A 20,007-nucleotide genomic window follows, 5' to 3' on the forward strand; every position below is an offset into this window, starting at 1 on the left:
CTAAGGATTTCAGTAGCTTCTTCAGGGGTCTAATTATTGGGGATCCATTTAATCCAGTTCCAGCACTTAGATTATATAAAGCTTGGCTGTGCCACTATATAGTGAGTGGTTTCCCTCACTCCTGTGGGTGTCCCTTCAGGTTCTTAAGGTACAGCACTGGGTTCTGCCCTCCACCCAGCAAGCCGTGGACTCCAACTTTGGACCCTCTGTGCTCAAGGTCCTATCTCTCACCTCTGGTTTCATGTTTTCTAGAGTTAGCATGCCCCCAGGGTTATTTCATCTTTCTGAATCTGGGTGCAGAATTCTTCACTGGCTCTTTAGCTCACTGAAGCCTTCTCACAGATAGTGTATATATATTCTGTTCAGGTTTTTCAGTTGCCCTCAGTGGAAGATGGGTATGAATTACCTGGCTCACCATTACCAGAATGGTAGATTGTACTCCTGCCATTTGTCCCTTGTCCCTGTGTCCAAGTTGAATGCCTGACCAGATTTGCTTGTTCTTGACTGTCTAACCACTCTACCACTGAGCGGTATGCCTAACTCCTGAAAGTAATTATGCTCACATTAGATACTCTGGAAAATAATAAAAGGCATAATGATAATTACAGGTACAAGTCATCTGCAGACCTGTGTCCTGGTTTATAGCCATTCCATATGTTTCAGGTTTTAGCTTGTGGTTTATATGTGTGAGCATACTACTGTTACCGAATTCATGAGTTCTTATGCTATCAAAAGAATCAGAGGCACTGTGTACAGGAACGAGACCCTTTCTTCTGTTCTAGCACAAGGAGGCATGGTGTCAAGGGGGAAACCCTAAAAGTTGCTTCAGATGAGGGAAAGAGCAAAGGGTTTGTGAAATTTCCCAGGTGGACTGGGAATCAAATACAGAGGTGGAGTTGCAGTTGGGTCTGAGCTATACTTTTTCATGTGTCACATGTCTTAATATAATCTTAAATTTCTCCCTTGGGGTATGATTTTTACTGTTACAAAGATTACTAGCGTATACCTCAGTGACTGTTTTAGAGCAAGCCAAGTTGCTTTAATATTTCAGTATATTCGATTGATAACTATTGTGTTACAGAGTGGTTAAGCTATTTTAAGGCCATTGTTAGATAGTAATTTGCTTCACAACTTGTTTTTCTCACTTTCTTTCCTTTTCTTAGTCTCTATTTCCTGGTAGGCTTGTTGACCACATAGGCTTTTTGACCATAGACTGATCTGACTTATTTTATGCTTTCTTTGCTTCCCATCATTTGCTGGTTCCCTTAGTGTGGAAGCTGCACTGCCTCATTACAAATAAAAATAATAAAATTGGGATCAGATGTTTTATGCTTCAGCTTTTAACATTATATTGTGAACATTTTCTTGTCATTAACATTTTAATGATTTTAATGTTTGCATAAGATTCTGCTACCTGGTTTTAATATAATTTATCCATCTACTTTTCAAGTTTTCATTTTTAGAGATATCTGCAGTGATCATTTTTGGACTTAACTTTCTGCATTCATTTCTAATTATTTTTTAGTTACTGTCTTCTTGGGTTTCCTTTATTGAGGCACTTAGAAAGTATAGCTGGCAGTTCCACTTCTAGTGGTTTACATTCAAGCTGCAAGTCTTTATTCATTTGAGACCTGATACATGATTTAAGGGTGAAAAGCACTTTGGGTCCCTGGAGAATGTACACGAGCCTAACACTACTTAAGTAATTGGACAAAAGTTGGATTTACTTACATATGGAAATAATCATTGTCAAGACAAGGAAAAATATGTTACAGCACAGGAACAGTTTGTACATGACATACAAAAGCAGACAAAACCCAAATACAAGTAAGTGAGCACTAATTGAAGGAGAACATAAATAAGTCATTCTGTCTCCTGTATTGAGATTAGCTGTGGCCATTATGTAACCGGCTCCTGGCAAGTCTCACCACCTTCCTGGTTCTCATTTGTGGGGATATTTCATTCTTGCTCAAAATTGATGATTGGGCGATTTCCATTTTTTTCTCTTTTGGGAACATCCTCTTACTCTATGTTCTTGGGGCTTTAACTTGTATTTGACCTTTTCTGTCTGACCATGTTTAGTAGCTACAATGGTAGTCCTATTCCCAACCCCTTTGTACAGATTTAAGTCCTGATGGATCACTCCTCTGTATTTACTTCATCTTTGCTATGCCAAATTCCCATCCAGCCATGAGGTTTTACGTAATAATACAGAAAAGACCCATTGGCACACAAACCTTCTATTAGGAAAATCTTACCCTTTGCTTGCAGAGCACAGTGATGAGTCATTTGTGATGAGGAAGAAGCTTACCATCTCATCTTTGTGTTCTGTCCATCCACCTTTATCTGGATGGCCTCAAAGAGCTAGAGCATGTGAAGGTGTCCTTGGCCACAGGCCTTGTGGTTTGGGGTAGATATGATTTGTACCAAGAACAATTGAGCACAGCTAGGCATAGAAATGAGGATCTACTTTGGAGGAGTGGGAGGACACACCAAACCAAGAGCTAGAACTCTGTTGTCAGACCCATATGAAGTGTTACAGAGACTGAGCAGGGGAGAACAGAAATTCATCAGACTGTCAGAACTCAGGCAGGCAAATGGAAAAATGGGACAAACTAGTGCCAGAGCTGAATAAGAGGAGGAGGACCAGACTGCTGGAGCAGCTAACATTGCGTAGGAACTTGCAGCATAACAAATTTGAAATCAGCTTCATAGTCCACCCAGTGACCTTGCTTATTTCTGATAATGACAGAATACCTCCTGCCCAAGACTTGAAGTTTTATTCTTTCTTGCTTCCCTTCACCTTTGTATATGGTTAGTTACTGTATCCCTAAGGATTCTGTCTCCATATGGAAACGCCTTATTGTTCAAGTCTTGTCTCTGCCACAAATAGCGCCTAAGATGAAGACACTTAACCTCTCTCGCCAATGTGCAAGTGACAGTCTCACAGGCTGTCATGAGAATTAGAGATGAAGTGGATAAAACCATATTGTTCTGAACAGGAGTCTCCAGAGGGAGTTCCTACTGCCATTTTAACCTCCCTTTCCCTGCCAGTTTGAGCTTCCTAATGACATAGACCACAACATATCCTGTCTCAAAAACCTTTAAGGGGCTGGGCACAATGACTCATGCCTATACTCTGGAGGCAGAAATCAGGAAAATCAACATTCAGGGTCAGCCTGGGCAAAAAGTTACCAAGATCCCGTCTCAAAAAACAAGCCAGGCACACTCCTGTAATCGCAGCTATGAGGGAGTAGTAGGTAGGAGGATTGCAGTCCAAGGCTGACAAAAAGCTCAAGACCCTATCTGAAAAACAGAGCAAAAAAAACCCAAAAGGGCTAGAGATTCAGTTTAATGGTATAGTGCCCGCCTAGCAAGCAGAAAGCCCTGATTTCTACACTAGTTCTTAGGGGAAAAAAAGGCAGGTCAGTTGGAATAAAGAGAAGGAAAGCACTTATACAACATTGGCTTACAAAATCTGAAAAATGGATAATGTTTTGACACTAATGGTCCTTATTGATGTATGAAGAAGAGAACTAATTTAAGTGACTGTTATATGCCAGGTACCAATGTAGGTGTTTCATGCATATTTGCTTGTTTGAACTTTGATCAGTTGGCTTTCTTCCCTTCTACAACATTCTCCAGTGCCTTCTTGCTACACTTAGAATAAAATTCAAACCCCACAAGTCCCACAGGATCCTTAAATCTGGCCCATATTTCCTTAACCAGACTCACAACACTACCTCCTCATCTTTCAATCTTCTTTTTACCCTTAGATTTCCATTGCTGTGAGAAATTATCTCAGAAAATTAGAGGAGGAAAAGATTATTTGGTCCAGCGTTTTGAGCCTATGGTAAAGCAGAGCACCATGGCAGCAGAAGTGTTTGGTGAAAGAGGTTGCTAACTTTATGGTGGCCAGGAAGCGGGGGTTAGGAGGGAAGAGTAAGGAGAGAAAGAGAAGAGAAGAAAAAGAAAAATGCCGGGGGTGGGGGGGGAAATACTTCCAATAACCTGCTCCCTCAACTAGGCTCTACTTCCACTTAGGGACCATGTGCTCCGAGCCCTCATGATCCAGTGACTGTCATAGGACCCACCTCTGAATGCTGCTTGATTGGGGATCATACCTTCTCTACATGAGCTTTTGGGGGACATTTCATACCCAGGTCCTAACACCTCCCTCCTTTAAAGCTTCACCTGTGAGCCCCAAAAAGGTAATATCCTTGCTAAGCACCATGCTGCCAACCATGGAACTAACCTGTGTCCCCTTTAAGCCTTAAATGGGTTCTGAACAGTTTTCTTCAGAGTTTGCTAACCACACCCTCTTCAAAGTATGCTCTGAAGTATCTTGGATATTTGGAGAGAAATAAAAAATGGTAAGAACTGGAGGAGTGGCTCAAGCAGTAAGAGTGCCTAGCAAGCATGAGGTTCTGAGTTCAAATCTCAGGACCACAAAAAAGGGTAGTTCTGTGGGAGAGTGACTGACTTCTCACTATATACCAATTGTACTATCTATTTAAAGTAGTGATTCTGGGAAACTGCTATTTTTATATATATTAACAAATCATGCTATATTAGACAACTTGGAAAGTAGAGGAAGGAAACAAATTCCAAATTATACAGCAAACCTAAAATAAGCACGTGAGATTATCACTTGAATTTACTTGGCAATTCTCAGGGCCTGCACTGACTAAGCACTGCCACTTGAGCCACACCCTCAGCCCTGACATTGCCATTTTAAAATGAGTTCTGGAGTGGATGTTTTACCATAGAACCCAACTCTCCATATGAACCTCTTCTGCAAGTAGGTATTTTCAAGTACAATTTTGTAGTAGGTCAGATGTTTGCCTTTGGTTAATGTTGTTAGTAAAAGGCTTTTTCCATGTATAAGGAGGTTATTCATCTTTTCTCTCCATTTTGAGAAGAGTAAAACATAGAGTGCAATCATAAGTTTCTGAACTTAGAGAAGTCAGCCTCAGTTTGTGCCTCACCTAAACTCTGAAATGCTTGCTTGTTCCCCATGCCCTATCACAGTTGTACTTCACTTGAGTATTTCTCAGCAAGGATAGTTAGGAGGAATACAGAAAGTAGAAACACAGGTTGGTTTTTTTTTTTTTTTTTTTTTTTTTTTTTTTTTGCAGTACTGGGTATGTAACCCAGGGCTTTATGCTTGCCACATGAGCCATGCCCCAGTCCTTTTGCTTTTAGTTTGTCATATAGGGTTTTATGCTTTTGCCCAGGGCTGGCCTTGAACCTTGACCTCCCTACTTCTACATGCTGAGTATCTGAGACCACATGTGGATACCACTGCACCAACTTGTTTGTGTTTGAGATAGGGTCTCTGTCTCCCAAGTAGCAGGGATTACAGGCATGCAGTATCACAGCTGGCAAATGGTCAGGATTTTGCAGTTGGTTGAAAGTGGGCGATGGGGAAAATGGTGAGTCCAGAGATAATCAAGTTACAAAAAGAGTAGACTTTAGAGAGGTTAAGATGGAATTTAAATTCCATCTTTACAGTTTGTTGTCTGATCTTGGGCAATGTTCTTAACCTCAGTTTTCTTTTCTGTAAAATGGGGGTCGTTTAGCACCTACTTTATTAGGTTACTGCAAGGCTCGAGATAGAGAATCTATATAAAGTAGGTGCCTGAGTGTTGTCCATTCTGAATTATGAATGGCGATACTTGGTTTTAAGATAGCAGAAAAGGAAATCAGAGGTGGGAGATGTTAAGGAAAATCACTTACTTTGCACATGGGTGGACTGAATTTGAAGCAGCTGAAGGCACTTTCTTTACTCAGCACTCCTGAAGACAGATGTGGTCCTGTGCTACCCAGAGTCTAGTGTGCTGCTGCAGGAATGAGGATCCCCACTGCTGAGTAGCTTAGCATGCATTCTTGAAACTGTTTTCTGGATGGTCTCAAAGCTTCCATGGTTTGATCCTGTGAAAAATGTGTGAAAACTGGAAAAATCTGCATTGCCTGTTCTTACTTAGTTCATCACTGTACACTTGGCTGACCGGAGAGTTTCTGTGCTTTTTTCTAGCCAGTGCCATTAGGGCCTGTGTTATGCTAGTTGCTCACTGCTCAGGATGCCTGGTTTGGAGTAGGGTGAGGAACCAGGTGAAATCCTTCCCTGTGCCCTTTGCCGCAGCTGAGTGGGCTGGTTATGTCTCTGCCTTGGGAACCTTTACCTATTCCCTCACTGGGTGGAGCCTAGTGATGACAGTGAAACTTCACATTACCACTTAAGTTTCTATTATGAGGATCATATACTAGGGTTCCTTACATTTTTTTTTTTTCCTCATTGCAGATCATCAATGCTGTGGTATTGTTGATTTTACTGAGCGCCCTGGCTGATCGAGATCAGTACCACTTTTCAAGTTCTGAACTAGGAGGGGACTTTGAATTAATGGATGATGCCAGTAAGTACATCACATAATAGTTGTAGGTATTTTGGGATTTTGAAGAGCAGGGACTTTGACTGCCTGTCCTTCCTATTAGATTACAGATATTGATTCACCAGCCCATTTGAGCTGATGTTTTAACTTTCCTTTCTCTTTCCATCATTGCAAATCAAATCAACAAATACTTATGCTCTGCCTGTGTTCTGCCTCTGTTCTAAGTTTGAGAGTCTAAATAAGATCTCTTTTTCCCATATTACATTAATTTGTTCATTTTTAAAGTTAATACTTTGTCATAGATCTTTTACCCACAGCCCTTTCACCTTTTTGGAAGGAGAAGGAATAAATGAGAAGGAAGATGAAAAGGAGTGTGCGTATCTCATTGTATATCCTGATATATTCTAGAACTTATCTTTCTTCCAGGAGGTGAAATCTCTAGAATGGAGATTCTAGAGATCCTGTTGTTTGGTAAATTTGGAGCCTTTTTCCAGTAAGTGGAAATAGGCGCAGGGTTATGGATGTTGGGTTAGTGGAGGAGAGGAGGCACCCAACCCTGAGTGTTCACAACTTGAACCTTAGCCCAAATTAAGTGAGGGGCAGTGCTAGATACATAAATCCCAACAGAAGGTCATGAAAATTTTTTTCTTGATGGCTCTGGGGACCTTCACATGACTGAAAGAAAGCATTGGAAAGCAAACTAAGGTGGAATAGTGGCTCAGAGTGTAAAGATAGACCACAAGCGTTCCAAAGACAAGTGAGGTTCATGAGAAAAGGCTGGTCAGTACTTTTAAGTAAATGCATGAGTGTCTTAAGATCCCTTTTATTGTTGAGTGTGCAGTGTATCTGGGGACTGGCTTTGAGCATGGAGCTTGGGAGACTCGTCTTGGGGATGCTTCTCTATGATTTAGGCTGCACTAAGAATGGAGGAGAGAGACTGAGTTTGTACACAACTCGGTGGTGTGGGCAGCAAGGGAAAGGGAAGAATTAAAGATGACTTTTACTCTTTAGCTTCAGTAGATGACCTGCATTTTCATAGAGGCAAGAAAGGCTGGAGTCAGGAGATGAGAACACCCTTGAAGTAAAGTAGACTTTGACTTACGTGACTTAGCTAAGCATCCTTATTGTATATGTAGGGACTGAAGCCAGAAGGGCTCAGTTTTTTTTTATTGTCTATATATTTTTTATTTATTAACATATAATAGTTTGTATAGGGGTATTCATTGTGACATTTACTTATATAAAATACTACATATTTTGTTTTGTTTTTGGTGGGATTGGGGTTTGAACTCAGGGCTTCCTACTTGCAAAGCAGGCTGTCTACTGCTTGAGTCATACCTCCAGTCCATTTTGCCCTGGTTATTTTGGAGATGGGGGTCTTGCAAACTGAGCTGGCTTTGAACTTGGATCCTCCCGATCTCAGCATCTCAAGTAGCTAGGATTACAGGTGTGAGCCTCTGGTGCCTTATTAGCACATTTCATTATTCCTCATCCTTCCTACCCCCTTCTTAGAACAATTTCAACAGATTTCGTTGTTCTGTTTTCATACATAATTATACAAAATACATCCACCATATTTGCCTTCCTTTACTGTCGTTTACCCTACCCTCTCCTGCTGGTATTCACCCCTGGACAGACCTGTTTTACTTTCCTGTCCTTTTTTTTTTTTTTTTTTAAAGTATATGTTGATTGTTCAAGGAGGGTTTGCCTTGGTATCACACATGTGTATATTGTACTTTAATCTGATTAACTGCACCCCTCCCCCATTATTTACTCCCAGAAGAGCTCAGTTTGAATCCCTCCATGTGTGAAATGTGCTAATCTTGAGCTAGTTACTGGCCTCTTTTTTTTTTTTTCGTTTGTCTTAGATTCCTCCTTTGAAAGACAGAGATGATTATAGTATTTGCTAACCTTGCAGGGTTGTTGTGGGATTTAAATGAGTTAGTTCATAAAAATGCTTAGAATGGGGTTTGACCTATAGAAAATGCTCAGTATATCTCACTGTCTTGAGGTAGAGAAATCAGAAAGGTAGTCTGGACTGAGATATACATTTGAAGACATCAGCCTAAGAGTAGCATTTGTGTTAGAGAAAGAGGAAGGAGTTCCAGGACTGAGCCCTGGGGGTCCTAACTATAAGAGATCAGGAGGAAGAGCCAGACAGCAATCAATTAGTAATGAAGTAAATGAAAACAGGAAACACTTTATATCACTTTAGTTTTCTGTCTGTCATCTTCCATCACCATTGTTAAATAGTAAGGATTAAGAAGTCAGGAGTATGTTATCCTGGGCTTTGGGACCTTGTCAGATACAGTTGTCACTTCTGTAACATTTTTTAATTTCTCCAGAAAGAATAATACGTTCTTTAATCTTGAAATTAATTCCTTTCATGTTTAAAAAGACTACAAACTACACATAAAGTATGTGATTGACATTTAAAAATAAATTTTCTCTCACTATTTCTAGTAGCTGGATTTCTTTTCTAAGGTAAATGAGGGTAGAAAAAGAAGTTTAAAATAATACCATTGGTTCCGTCTGGATTGAATGACCCCAGTGTGTGCCTTGTTCCGTTGCCAGAGATTCAGCTGGGTAATCACTATCTGACAGGATAGGCTTAATTTAGCTGCCTTCAAAAGCTTGCTTGTGCTTAAAACTTTAAAATAGTAATTGCTTTTCCAATGTCCTGGATATTAATTCCAGTGCATTTGACGTTTCTCTCATGTGTCATATATTTGGAAAGATTGAATGAATAGTTTGTAATTACTTTTAAGACTGTCATTTATAGCACATAGTTAAGAAGGTACAGAAGATACTTGGGTGGATTGTTTAAAAAACCTCTTCCTTTTTACATTTCCTTTCCATGAGTTTTGATCTTCTTTCTTTAATAAGTTTGTGGTTCAAAAGTCATAGTATCAGACAAGTCTTTAAGATTTAATGCAGATGTTAGTAGAATTAAATGTCCTTGAGGTTGGTACAATCACTTTAAATTATGCTTGAAAATTATGCAAGTTAATGTAACAGTTTTATGTTGCCATCTTTTTGAGTGGTAGCAGCTGGATGACAATACTATCCAGGATTGTCATGTGATGTTTTTGTGAAATGATTGAGTGGAAGAAAGCCAAATTCCTATTTACATCAAAATGGGTTATACAGGAGCCTTTTATAGAAGAATCCGCTGGAATAAAGAAAATAGCTGGCCACTGGTGGCTAATGTCTATAACTCTAGCTGCTCTGGAGATGGAGATTGGGAGGACTGAGGTTCAAGGCCAGTCTGGACAAAAAAGTTCCCAAACCCCATCTTAACCAGTACCTAGATGCAGTGGCATGCACCTGCCATCCCAGCTACTCAGGAAGCCAACGTGGGGAAGATCACAGTTCTAGGCCACTTTAGGCAAAAGAGTTTGTAAGACCCCATCTCAGTGGGAAAAAAAGCTGGGGTTAGTGGCATGTGCCTGCTATCCCAGCTATGATGGGAATCATGAAACAGAAGGGAGGATTGATGTCCAGGCCGGCATGGGCAAAAAGTGATACCCTATCTCAAAAATAGTCTGAGAGAAAAGGGCTAGAGGCATGGCTGAAGCAGTAGAGTGCTTGCCAGCAAGTGCGAAGCCCTGAGTTCAAACCCCAGTACCACCAAAAAAGAAAGAAAATACAGGAATTTCTCTTCACTATTAAATTTAGCCCTTTAATATTTCTGTTATAGAAATATTAGAAATGATGCATGTTTGTAATGAATAATTCTTTTTAGGTTATTAAAACATTAACTGTACTAGGAATGATAAGGAACTGACAGATTCAAAGCTAATGAAGCACACATGGAATCCTGGATTAGATTCTGGAACATAACAAGGACATTGAGGGGATAGCAGGTGAAATTCAAATAAAGTGTATAGTTTAATAGCACATTACCCATGTTAATTTCCTGGTTTCAATTACTACACTAGGGTTAGATTTTTAACATTAGAAGGATTACGTGAATTCTCTATCTTTAGCTACACACACACACACACACACACAAATGAAATCAAAATAAAAAGTTAAAGAAAATTTGTCTTCAGACTTAGAAGACCAGAGGGTAATGATTGCAAAGCATGTATATATGGTGTATTATATTATACACTGTCTTACTCTCTAACAAGTAGACTTTTAGAGTTTTATTTGTGAAATTTTAATGGATTGGCAAAGATTGGTAACAGTAAGGATCAGTTTGGTGTACAGTACTAAACACCAGATCATCCAAATGAATATTTGATTAATTTTGCAGAAGATTTGTCTTTGTAGTCAAACTTTGTATCCACTGAGTAGACACACTTGGCTCAAGGAAGGAAATTACCAAAAAAGTAATCGAAAATTAGTAGCCACTTACATATGGTCACCTGATTTAGGATAAAGACATCACTACATTTATTGGGGAAAGGATGGTCTTTCCAATAGTGGTTTGAGGTGAAATCAATAGGAGGAAGATAGATACCTCACAAGAGAAGATAGTAAATAAGATTATTCTCCATTATTAGTTAGACGGGATATACAGATTATAGTCACAGTGAGTCACTGATCCAGTTCAAAATGGCCAGCAGAAACAGAGCTAACTATACCACTTGTTGGTGTCGATGTGGAGTAACTGGAATTTCCAAATTGCTGCTGGGAATGTAAATTGCACAACCGCTTTGGGAAAACTAAAGCTAGGTAAATACATACTAACCTTGTGACCCAGTAGTTTCATTCCTAGATAGATTCCCAACAGAAATGAGTACTTGTGTCCATTTTAAGTCTTGATAACTTTATTTATAATAGCCAGAAATTGGGCTGGAGGTGTAGCTCAAGTGATAATGTCCTTGCCTAATATGTGCAAGGTCCTGGGTTCAAACCCCGTAACTGCCAAAACAAAACAAAAGGCCAAAATTGGAAGCAGTCCAGATTTCTGCCACTGATAGAATGGACAGAAACAAAACATTACAGGTGAAATGAGTGATGGAAATTCATTATATACTTCTATTAAATGTTTGAAAGTTTTTTGGCTTTTCTTTTCTTTTCTTTTCTTTTTTTTTTGAGTCAGGGTCTTACTATGTAGCCCAGGTTGTCCTCAAACTCAAAATCCTCTTGCCTCAGTCTCTTGAATGCTGGGATTACATGTGTTTGAAAGTTTTGATGGTAAAAACTGAGAAATAGAGGAGGAAAAAGAAAAAGAGGATGATCCTGAACAGAGCTGGGACTTTCCCTGGAGTTAACCTCTTTCTAAGGGGCAGCAGCTTTGGATCCAGGACCACAGCCAACTCCCCACTCCCAACTTTTTTTTTTTTTTTTAACACACCTCAACAGAAGGCAGCCTCACTGTCTCATGGCGGGACTCTGCATTGATTAAACTCAGCCAAAGCCAGAGGGAAAGGGAGCCCTATTGGTTGCCCATACAGGCCTGATTGCTGGCACAGAGAGCAGCACATTGAAGATTGAATTTGAAAGGCAAATGCAGAGTATCCGGCAGTAATTCAACTACTTGCTTGGGGTTCACTTAACCAGTCTTTTTTCTTGGCACTCATCTCCCTACTTTACCTACAAGAATACTATTTTAAAAATGAAAAATAAAAAGCTGGGCTTGGTAACGCACACCTCTTGGTAATCTCAGCACATGGAGGCTGAGGCACGAGGATTGAAAGTTTGAGGCCAGCCTAGGCTACATATACATTGCGAGACCCTGTCTTTGCTAAATGTCTTGTTGAACTCAAAATACATGGAGCTTACAGAATCCTTGATTGGTTCAAGGTCCAAAGTTTGCCAGGAGCTGAGCAGGAACTGGGGTAGACCAGGTGTCCAGCACACCACCACATGTACTTCTCCCCTGTGACTTTGCTAATGCATTTTGTTATGGTGTTTACATTTTAATATTTTTGAATGGTGAAAGAATTCAGGCTTTTCATTAACAAATATTTGCCATTCCTCATTCTTTATAGAGTTATGTCTTATTACGTATTGAGGGTACAAACCAATATTTATAAAATATTTATGAAACACACCAAATAATGCTACAACAGTTGTCATATGTCTGCCACTTGGTTTAAGAAATTGAATTTGTCTTCATTTTGAAAGAGCCTTGTATGCTCCTTTCTGATTGTATCATTTCCGTTGGTCAGGGAGCCACTCTTTTCAGCCACCTACCGTTCCTTTGTTTTCTTTATAGATTTACCACATATGATTGCATCTCTACCTGATCTGTTGTTTGTTTATTCACTTAATTGTTTTTGGTGGTACTGTGGTTTGAAAGAGCCTACTAGGCAGGGGCTCTACAACTTGAACCACACCCCAGACCCTGTTGTTTAATTTTTAAGAGCTTGAACTTTAGAGAGTGTATTCATAATACACTGTGCATTTTCCTGAGACTTGTTTTTTCAGTTTTACTGTATGTTAAGAAAATGATTCAGACACTTGTGATCAGTGTGAAAGGCTTTATTCAAGAGGGGATTGTCAAGGGGTTTTGCACCAGGGGAGCGAGATAAGGCTCACCTCTTAACTCCAAGGAGCAGGATAAGGGGTCAGTGGATGGAAAATCCACTTGAGCAAACATCAGGACAAAGGAGATTGTTGCTAGGTCAACTCAACAGTATTCTTGCTGAAGGTAGGTTATGTAATAAGATGTGGAGGGTGGGGAAATAGGAATTTGATCCTATATTAAAGGTGACTAGATGATAAGGATAAGGGTTTTTCTCTAAACTGACTCAGCAGGATTCTTGGTAAAACTGGACTGAACGGACAAGGACAGAGTCCAAGGTTGCAGCCTAATCAAAAAGAGGACTCAGAGGAGCCTGACTTAAGTTCAGGCTAAGAAGAAAGTCTTTGCCCTGTCTATATCCAATGGGGAAATCCTATTCAACTGCTAGCTGCCAGCTGCAAGAGAATCCAGAAAACATAGATTGTAGCTTTCTAGCCTCTGCAGAATAGGTAGGAACAAATGCACAGGGCTGTTTTACCATATCATATCCTGCAAATATGTCACAATATGCGATAAAGCTAACCATGTCCTTTTAAAGACATGTTCTGATTTTTTTCTTTAGTTATTTTTCAGACAGGACCCCCATTTTTTCTGGGACTGGCTTTGGATCTCGATCCTCCTATTTGTGCTCTCCATGTAGATGGGATGATAGGCCACCATGCCCAGCTTAGTGGTTGAGATAGGGTCTCACAGCTATCATCCTCCCATCTCTGCCTCCTGAGTAGCTGGACTCATAGGCTAGCCACTTGTCCCCACTGATATTCTGACTATTCCTACTAGTATATTTTTTCTTCTGTGCTAGAACATCAGCTTGTCCAGTTCCCAGGAAGTCCTATTACATATTTATGACTATGTTAAATTTGCTATTTATTTAGGGAGGTGTGATATCTTTCCATGTTGCATTTTGTTTAGTTAAATCTTTTTTTTTTTTTTTAATTTTTTTTTGGTGGGACTGAGGTTTGAACTCAGGCTTCGAGCTTGGAAAGGAGGCACTCTGCTGCTTGCTACACACCTCTAGTCCATTTTGCTCTGGTTTTTTTTGGAGATGAGGTCTCATGAACTGTTTGCCCAGGCTGGCCTTGAACTGTGATCCTCTTGATTTCAGTCTTCCAAGTAGCTAGGATTATAGACCTGAGCCACTGGCGTCCCACTTAGTTACATCTTTTTTATAACAACTTCATTGAAACTATAGATTGTAATTCATAAAACCCCTTTAAGATGTACAATCAATAATCTTTATAGTAAATTTGCAGCATTTTGCAACCTTAAGAAGTCCACTTACAACTTATGCTTTTTAGTTATCTGAGCTAGTGTCTGTCACTGGTGCTTCCAAAATTTTTCCACATAGATTATGTCTATTTTTTTTACTGAATTTATTTTCTTCTCTTGAGGTCCAGTTACACAATTGTTTCTCCAGTGAATGTAATCACTATTGTTAACATGAGCAATCTTTATGAGAGTGAAGTAAATATAAATCTCTTGGTGTTAGGCGTATACCTGGCAGGAACTAACTTCCTGAGTTTAGAGAGTGGAATGTTAAGATTCTTTGAAGTTGACAGTTTAAGGGATTCCTTCATTTTTTAAAAGATTATTTTAAATCTTTAGATCCTATAAATGGTGGAAACTTGAAAACATGATGCTAAGTGAATGATGGCAGACACAAAAGGCCCCATGTTGCATGATTCCATTTTTATGAGATGTGCAGAATAGGCACATCTGCAGAGACAGACAGTAGATTCCTAGGTGCCAGGGACTGGGGGAGGGAGAATGAGGAGTGGTTGCTAATGGACATTGAGGATTCTTTTTGAGAGAATGAAAATATTCTGGTATTTGTGGTGATTATGCAGTTTTGTGAATATACTAAAGCCTCTGAATAGTATACATTAAAAGGATGAGTGTTACAGTACATGAATTAAATCTCAAGTTTTTGAATTACGAGAAATAAAAAGACCCAGCCCAAATACCATATATTTTGATAGTTTCTTTGTTTTTCATCTTGGCTGAAAATATCACCCCTCTGAGCACTCCTCCCTTCACTTGTTACTTCCTGAATTCCTCCCTCTCATTTCATCCACCATAGCTAATTAGCTCTCTTTTTTTGTTTTTTTCTTTTTAAAGCTCTTATAGGGTCTTGCCATGTAGCCCAAAGTGATCTGGAACTCACTATATAACCCATGTTGGCCTCAGACTCCTGAATGTGAACATTACTGTTGGGTGTCATTGGGCCTGGTTATCAATTAAGTCCTTCAGAACAAAAAGTTCCTATTAATCTTTTCAGCTTCTCAGTGTTTATCCTAGGTTATACTTACTGAATATTCATGAAATCAGTTTGCAGCTTAAGCTCAAAGTTATAAATTAGCAAGTTAGAAAAACTCTCTTCTTTATGGATTTTACACATTAATAAAAAGTTACTATCACCACAGTATATTAGATTCTGCCTTCTGTTTTAGGAAGTAAAATTAGTATCTTACTGTTTATTCTTCCCCAAGCTATCAGCCTTACATCCTAGGGCCCTGTAGCAGGGAGTTGAACTGAGGTTTTGTGTTTGGGATGTGAGGACTTTGTATTTTCCTCTTGAGTAGCTACGAACTGTTGTGAATTCAGCTGAAGATAGTTCTCTGCACCTGCATGGTGACAGTATACCCCAAGTGCTGTTTGTTTTCATGTATGGTAGTACCAGAAATTAGAGAAAATCTAGATGTAAGCATGGCTTGTGATTAGACAAGTAAGATGTGGGAACATAAATTAGGTAGCAAGCTAGCTACAAGTTTTGAAGAGTAAACAAATCCAAGAGATAGGGAAAGTAGAATTAAAAATAGATTATTTGAAGAAAGGCATTTCAGGTAGCTTTTACATGCCTGTTCTATTTCAGTGACTAATGAGTATCAAGAAGCATTTGCTTGTTATGCCTTTTGTGCCTGAGGTATAGCTTTTCTGAGGATCATTTTCAAATTGGAGTTGCATTATTAAGGTAGGAATTTAATCTAGGAAACAATGTGAGATTGTTATGCTCTGATCTTGGGTTGGAGAAGCTACTGTGCAAAGAATTAAGTATAGTCCTGTCATTCTTTTTTAATTCCTTCCCTTCCCTTATTGATGGTTCAAAAACAAAAATATTTTTAGGACTGTTTCCTCATTTGCCTTTGAAATCATTATGAGGAATGAATTGTGTGTGTGTCTCCAACCCAGGGCCTCATGCATGCTGAGCAAGTGCTCTACCATTGCATTTGGCCCCTAGCCCTACCAGGAATGAATTTTAATTTCTCAGAGTAACTTTCCTGTTTACCATATACATTATTTCTAGGTGCTCTAGATTGCTAGGAGATGGAATATTAGCCCATTTTATCTTATGTATTCTGTTTTTGGTTTAATTTATACTTCAAGTCCACCTAAACTATTTCACATGCTTGGGGTATAACCAGTCTCTTTAGTGTAGTTGGTAGAATCACTTATTGGAATAGAATTTAAAAATTTTCCTCAGATTAACATTTTTATTTTATTTTTCTTTGGTGGGACTGGAATTTGAACTCAGGGCTTCAGACTTGCAAAGTAGGCGCTCTTTCACTTGAGTCATACCATTAATACATTTTTGATCTGGTTATCTTGGAGATGGAGGTCAACTATTTGCCTGGGCTGAACTCATATCATGATCTTCTTGGTCTCAGCTTCCCAAGTAGCTAGAATTATAGGTGTGAGCCACTGGTATCCACCTCTCAGATTAACATTTTTATGGTAAGTGGTATCTCATTGTGAGTGGTGATAGGATAGTTTATCACTTTTAGTACCATTTGCATTTCTCTGGATTTTATGTTATTTGAAAAAGAGATATGAATCAAATTTTGAGGATACAGTTTAGTTCTGGAACTGTTTTATTTTTTTCAGAATAGAACATGCAGTTCTCATGAAGATTATTCTTTTTTTAATGTTATAATAGTTTCTTTGTGCTGGTGAGCAAATTCAGGACCATGCTTAGCATGCCCTCTTACCTTGAGCTACATGGTTCTTATCCCATCCCCCAACCTGCAGACTTGTTTTAGATGCACACATAGAAATTGAGGATCTAGATTCCACCCCCTCACACACACACCTTCGGTGGTGCTGGAGATCCAATCCAGGGTCTTGTGCAATGCAGGGCAAGCATTCTACCATTGAGCTATGCCCTCAGCCCAATATTTTTATTTATTTTCATTTTTTAAATAAAGCCTTGAGTTTACTTTCCTATCTGTTTATTCTTTTAAGACCTGAGAAGTAATCAGAGAATATCTTATAATGGGCTGGCTTCCATAAAATTATTTTTTCTCATTAAATATTTGGAAACCTTCAAAGTAGACAGGGAAGAAAATATAAAACTTCTTCTTCCTGGGTTCAAGTTTCAGAGATTGCTGCAAACTCTAATAAGTTTTGTAGATAATGGTGCTTACTAATGTCTTCCTCCTTTTTTATGAGTTTCCCCGTAGGCTGACTTCCACTACTGCATTTGATCCACCTCCTTCATAGTCAGGTAGCAAGCATAATGACTAAGAGTATTTGCTCTGGCTTAGACTTCCTGGGCATCCTTGAGCAAATTACTTTCCTTCTTTCAGTCATCCTTTTTTTCTTTAAAGTGGGGATGTGTTAGTCACTTTCTTATTATTGTGACAAAATCCCTGAGAAAACAACTTAAGTGAGGAAAGATTTATCTTGGCTTATGGTTTTAGACCATCATAGGCAGGGAGGGTGTGGCAGAGAAGAGCACTCACATCCTAGTAGTCAAGAAGCAGAGAAAGAGAATGCCTGCTCTAGTGAAATTTCTCCTTTTCCCCCTTTTATTCCATACTGCTGCCCAGTCAGTGGCATGGTACTGTCCACGTGGGCTTGTCTTGCCCCCATAGTTAATCCTCTCTGGGAACTCCCTTACAGACACACCCAACAGTGTGCTTTACTAATTCCCAGGGTTTTTCAACCCAGTCAAATCTACAATCAAGATTAACTACCACAGGGGATAATAATCTACTCATCCCACAGAGTTGTTGAGAGAACTAAATGAAATGACACAGTGTCTCATTCACTAGGGAAAAAAGGCACACAGGGAAAAGAGAAATCAGACATTGGGCATTCCATGGGGCAATCATGTACTTCATATAGGAAATCCATGCCTGATACCCACATGGCTTCAGATGCAAATGAAACATCCAGTGAAGTACTGACTGCTTCCCTGTGTACTTAAACTGTATGTGTGTAAAGGTAGGCTTTCTCTTTGTATTTAAGGAGTGATTGAACTTTAGTTTTTGCATGTAAAATACATTCAAGTTTATCACTCCCATTGACCTCATAAGAATATATGGGGCATACATGAAATTTTCTTGTTGTATCTCTTCAAAGAGGGAACATTGTAAACTGAACTATAATGTATGCATCTTGAAAGAAATCACACACTTAGTAACGAGTAGTCCTAATCAGTAGTCTTTGAATACTCTCAGAATCTTCATTTTTCTTCTTTGTGAGAAACTGTTCACTACTTTGAGTCATCAGCATCTGTATGAATTTATTGGATTAAATCTGTAGGTAATTAAAGGAACCTTAGCATTTTTAAGATGGCAAATGGTCTTTGTTGCCATTTTTACCCTAGAATGTACTTTGTAAATCTCTTGCTTTAATGTTTGCAGACCTTCTGCTTAAAATGTTCTTTCAGTGCTGTAGTTGGGGAAACAGAGGATAGCTTTAAAACTAGAATTCTTTCCTCTGGAGAAAAACCTGTAGGAAGGAACCGCTCAGGTTGGTTCATTGGTCAGTGTTCAGAGTTTAAGTATAAACAGTACAGTAGAAAGACAGAATTGAAATTTTAAGAGCAGAATTAGTCATAGCTCAGCTTTCTGATGCACATACTTCTCAGAAAGTTATATAACCTCTGAGCCCTGGTTTTGTAATTTGTTCCATAGGAACAATAACGTCTACCTCAAGAGTCAGGAAGATTAAAACATGTTTGTAAAAATGCCCTGAAAACTATCAAGTACAGATCCTTCATTGAGCAAGGGGTTTTGTGCTTTCTTAGCCTAATGATAACCCCACACTACCTGTAGAAACCTGGTCATACCATACTTCTAATTAGAATTTCCTAAAGATACAAACCTCCTGAATCAGTAAGTGTTCACTTAGTACCTACCTTGATGGTAGGCATCATTCCAGATCAGCACTGTTCAGAAGAAATATAATGTGAACACAAGGTAAATTTTCTAGTAGCCACATTAAAAAAAAAGTGAAGATAAATAGGTGAGATTAACTTAGTATATTCAAAATACTATCATTTCAGCTTGTAATTAGTATAAAGTCATTGAGAGAGCCTACCTTCATCCTACAGCATCCCACAGCACTTCTCAGTTCACATGAGCCCCATTTGCTCAGAGCCCACATGTGCTCGTGGCTACTGAACTGGGTATTTCTCATCTGGATGATGGGTGAGTGAGGTAGCGTCCTTTCCATAGGAAGGCCACTCTTCTGGAGGGAAACTAGGGACAAATAGAAATAAGAGGACAGTGCAGTCATACTGCCACAGTGGGGCAATAGTGACTAGGCGGGAGGACTACACTAACTGCTAGGCTTAGGAAAGCTCTCTGCGGTGCCGACATTGGAAATGGAACCTGAGTGATTACAGAGGGGGCTCTGACCATGTGAAGATGAATGAGGCTGCCAGTGCAAGGCCTGCAGTAGTGTAGCCTTGTGTTTAATGAACCAAATGGTATGGCTGGGTTATAGTTAGCAAGAGCTCTAGAGTAAACTGGGACATCAAGGCCACGAAAAGAAATGGAGATTTTTATTTAAAATGAGTTAAGAAGCTATGGGACGGCTTTAATTAGAACCATGAAGGACACATGAGTTTATAAAGTACAAGTTAGACACTTGTATGACTATAAAAGTATTCCTGAATTAATGAATTATTTATATAATTCAGTGGACCAGAAGACCAAACTTGTTTTTGATACCTGAACCAGTATTTATTTCTTTTCCCTTTTTGTAATCTCTATACAATGACTTAGGGAGAACATCTTTTGAGGACTTTACCTTAGTTAGCTGTCACCTACTCAGAATCCACAAGAACTCTGGAGGCATACTTAGCATAAAGGTTTCACTTATAGTTGGTTTAAAAACAAAATGGCT

At 39.2% G+C, this 20,007-nt stretch overlaps 1 protein-coding gene across 1 annotated transcript in view; it reads left to right on the forward strand.

Annotated features, from left to right (window-relative positions):
• Laptm4b (lysosomal protein transmembrane 4 beta) overlaps positions 1-20,007 on the forward strand; it is a 63,141-nt gene that overhangs the window by 15,312 nt on the left and 27,822 nt on the right. The window contains exon 2 of the mRNA XM_020177555.2: positions 6,305-6,416. Within this exon, the coding sequence (XP_020033144.2) occupies positions 6,305-6,416 (112 nt within the window). The remainder of the gene's footprint in view (positions 1-6,304; positions 6,417-20,007) is intronic.

Source organism: Castor canadensis, chromosome 3 (genome assembly GCF_047511655.1).
Source record: "Castor canadensis chromosome 3, mCasCan1.hap1v2, whole genome shotgun sequence".
NCBI classification, from domain to species: Eukaryota; Metazoa; Chordata; class Mammalia; order Rodentia; family Castoridae; genus Castor; species Castor canadensis.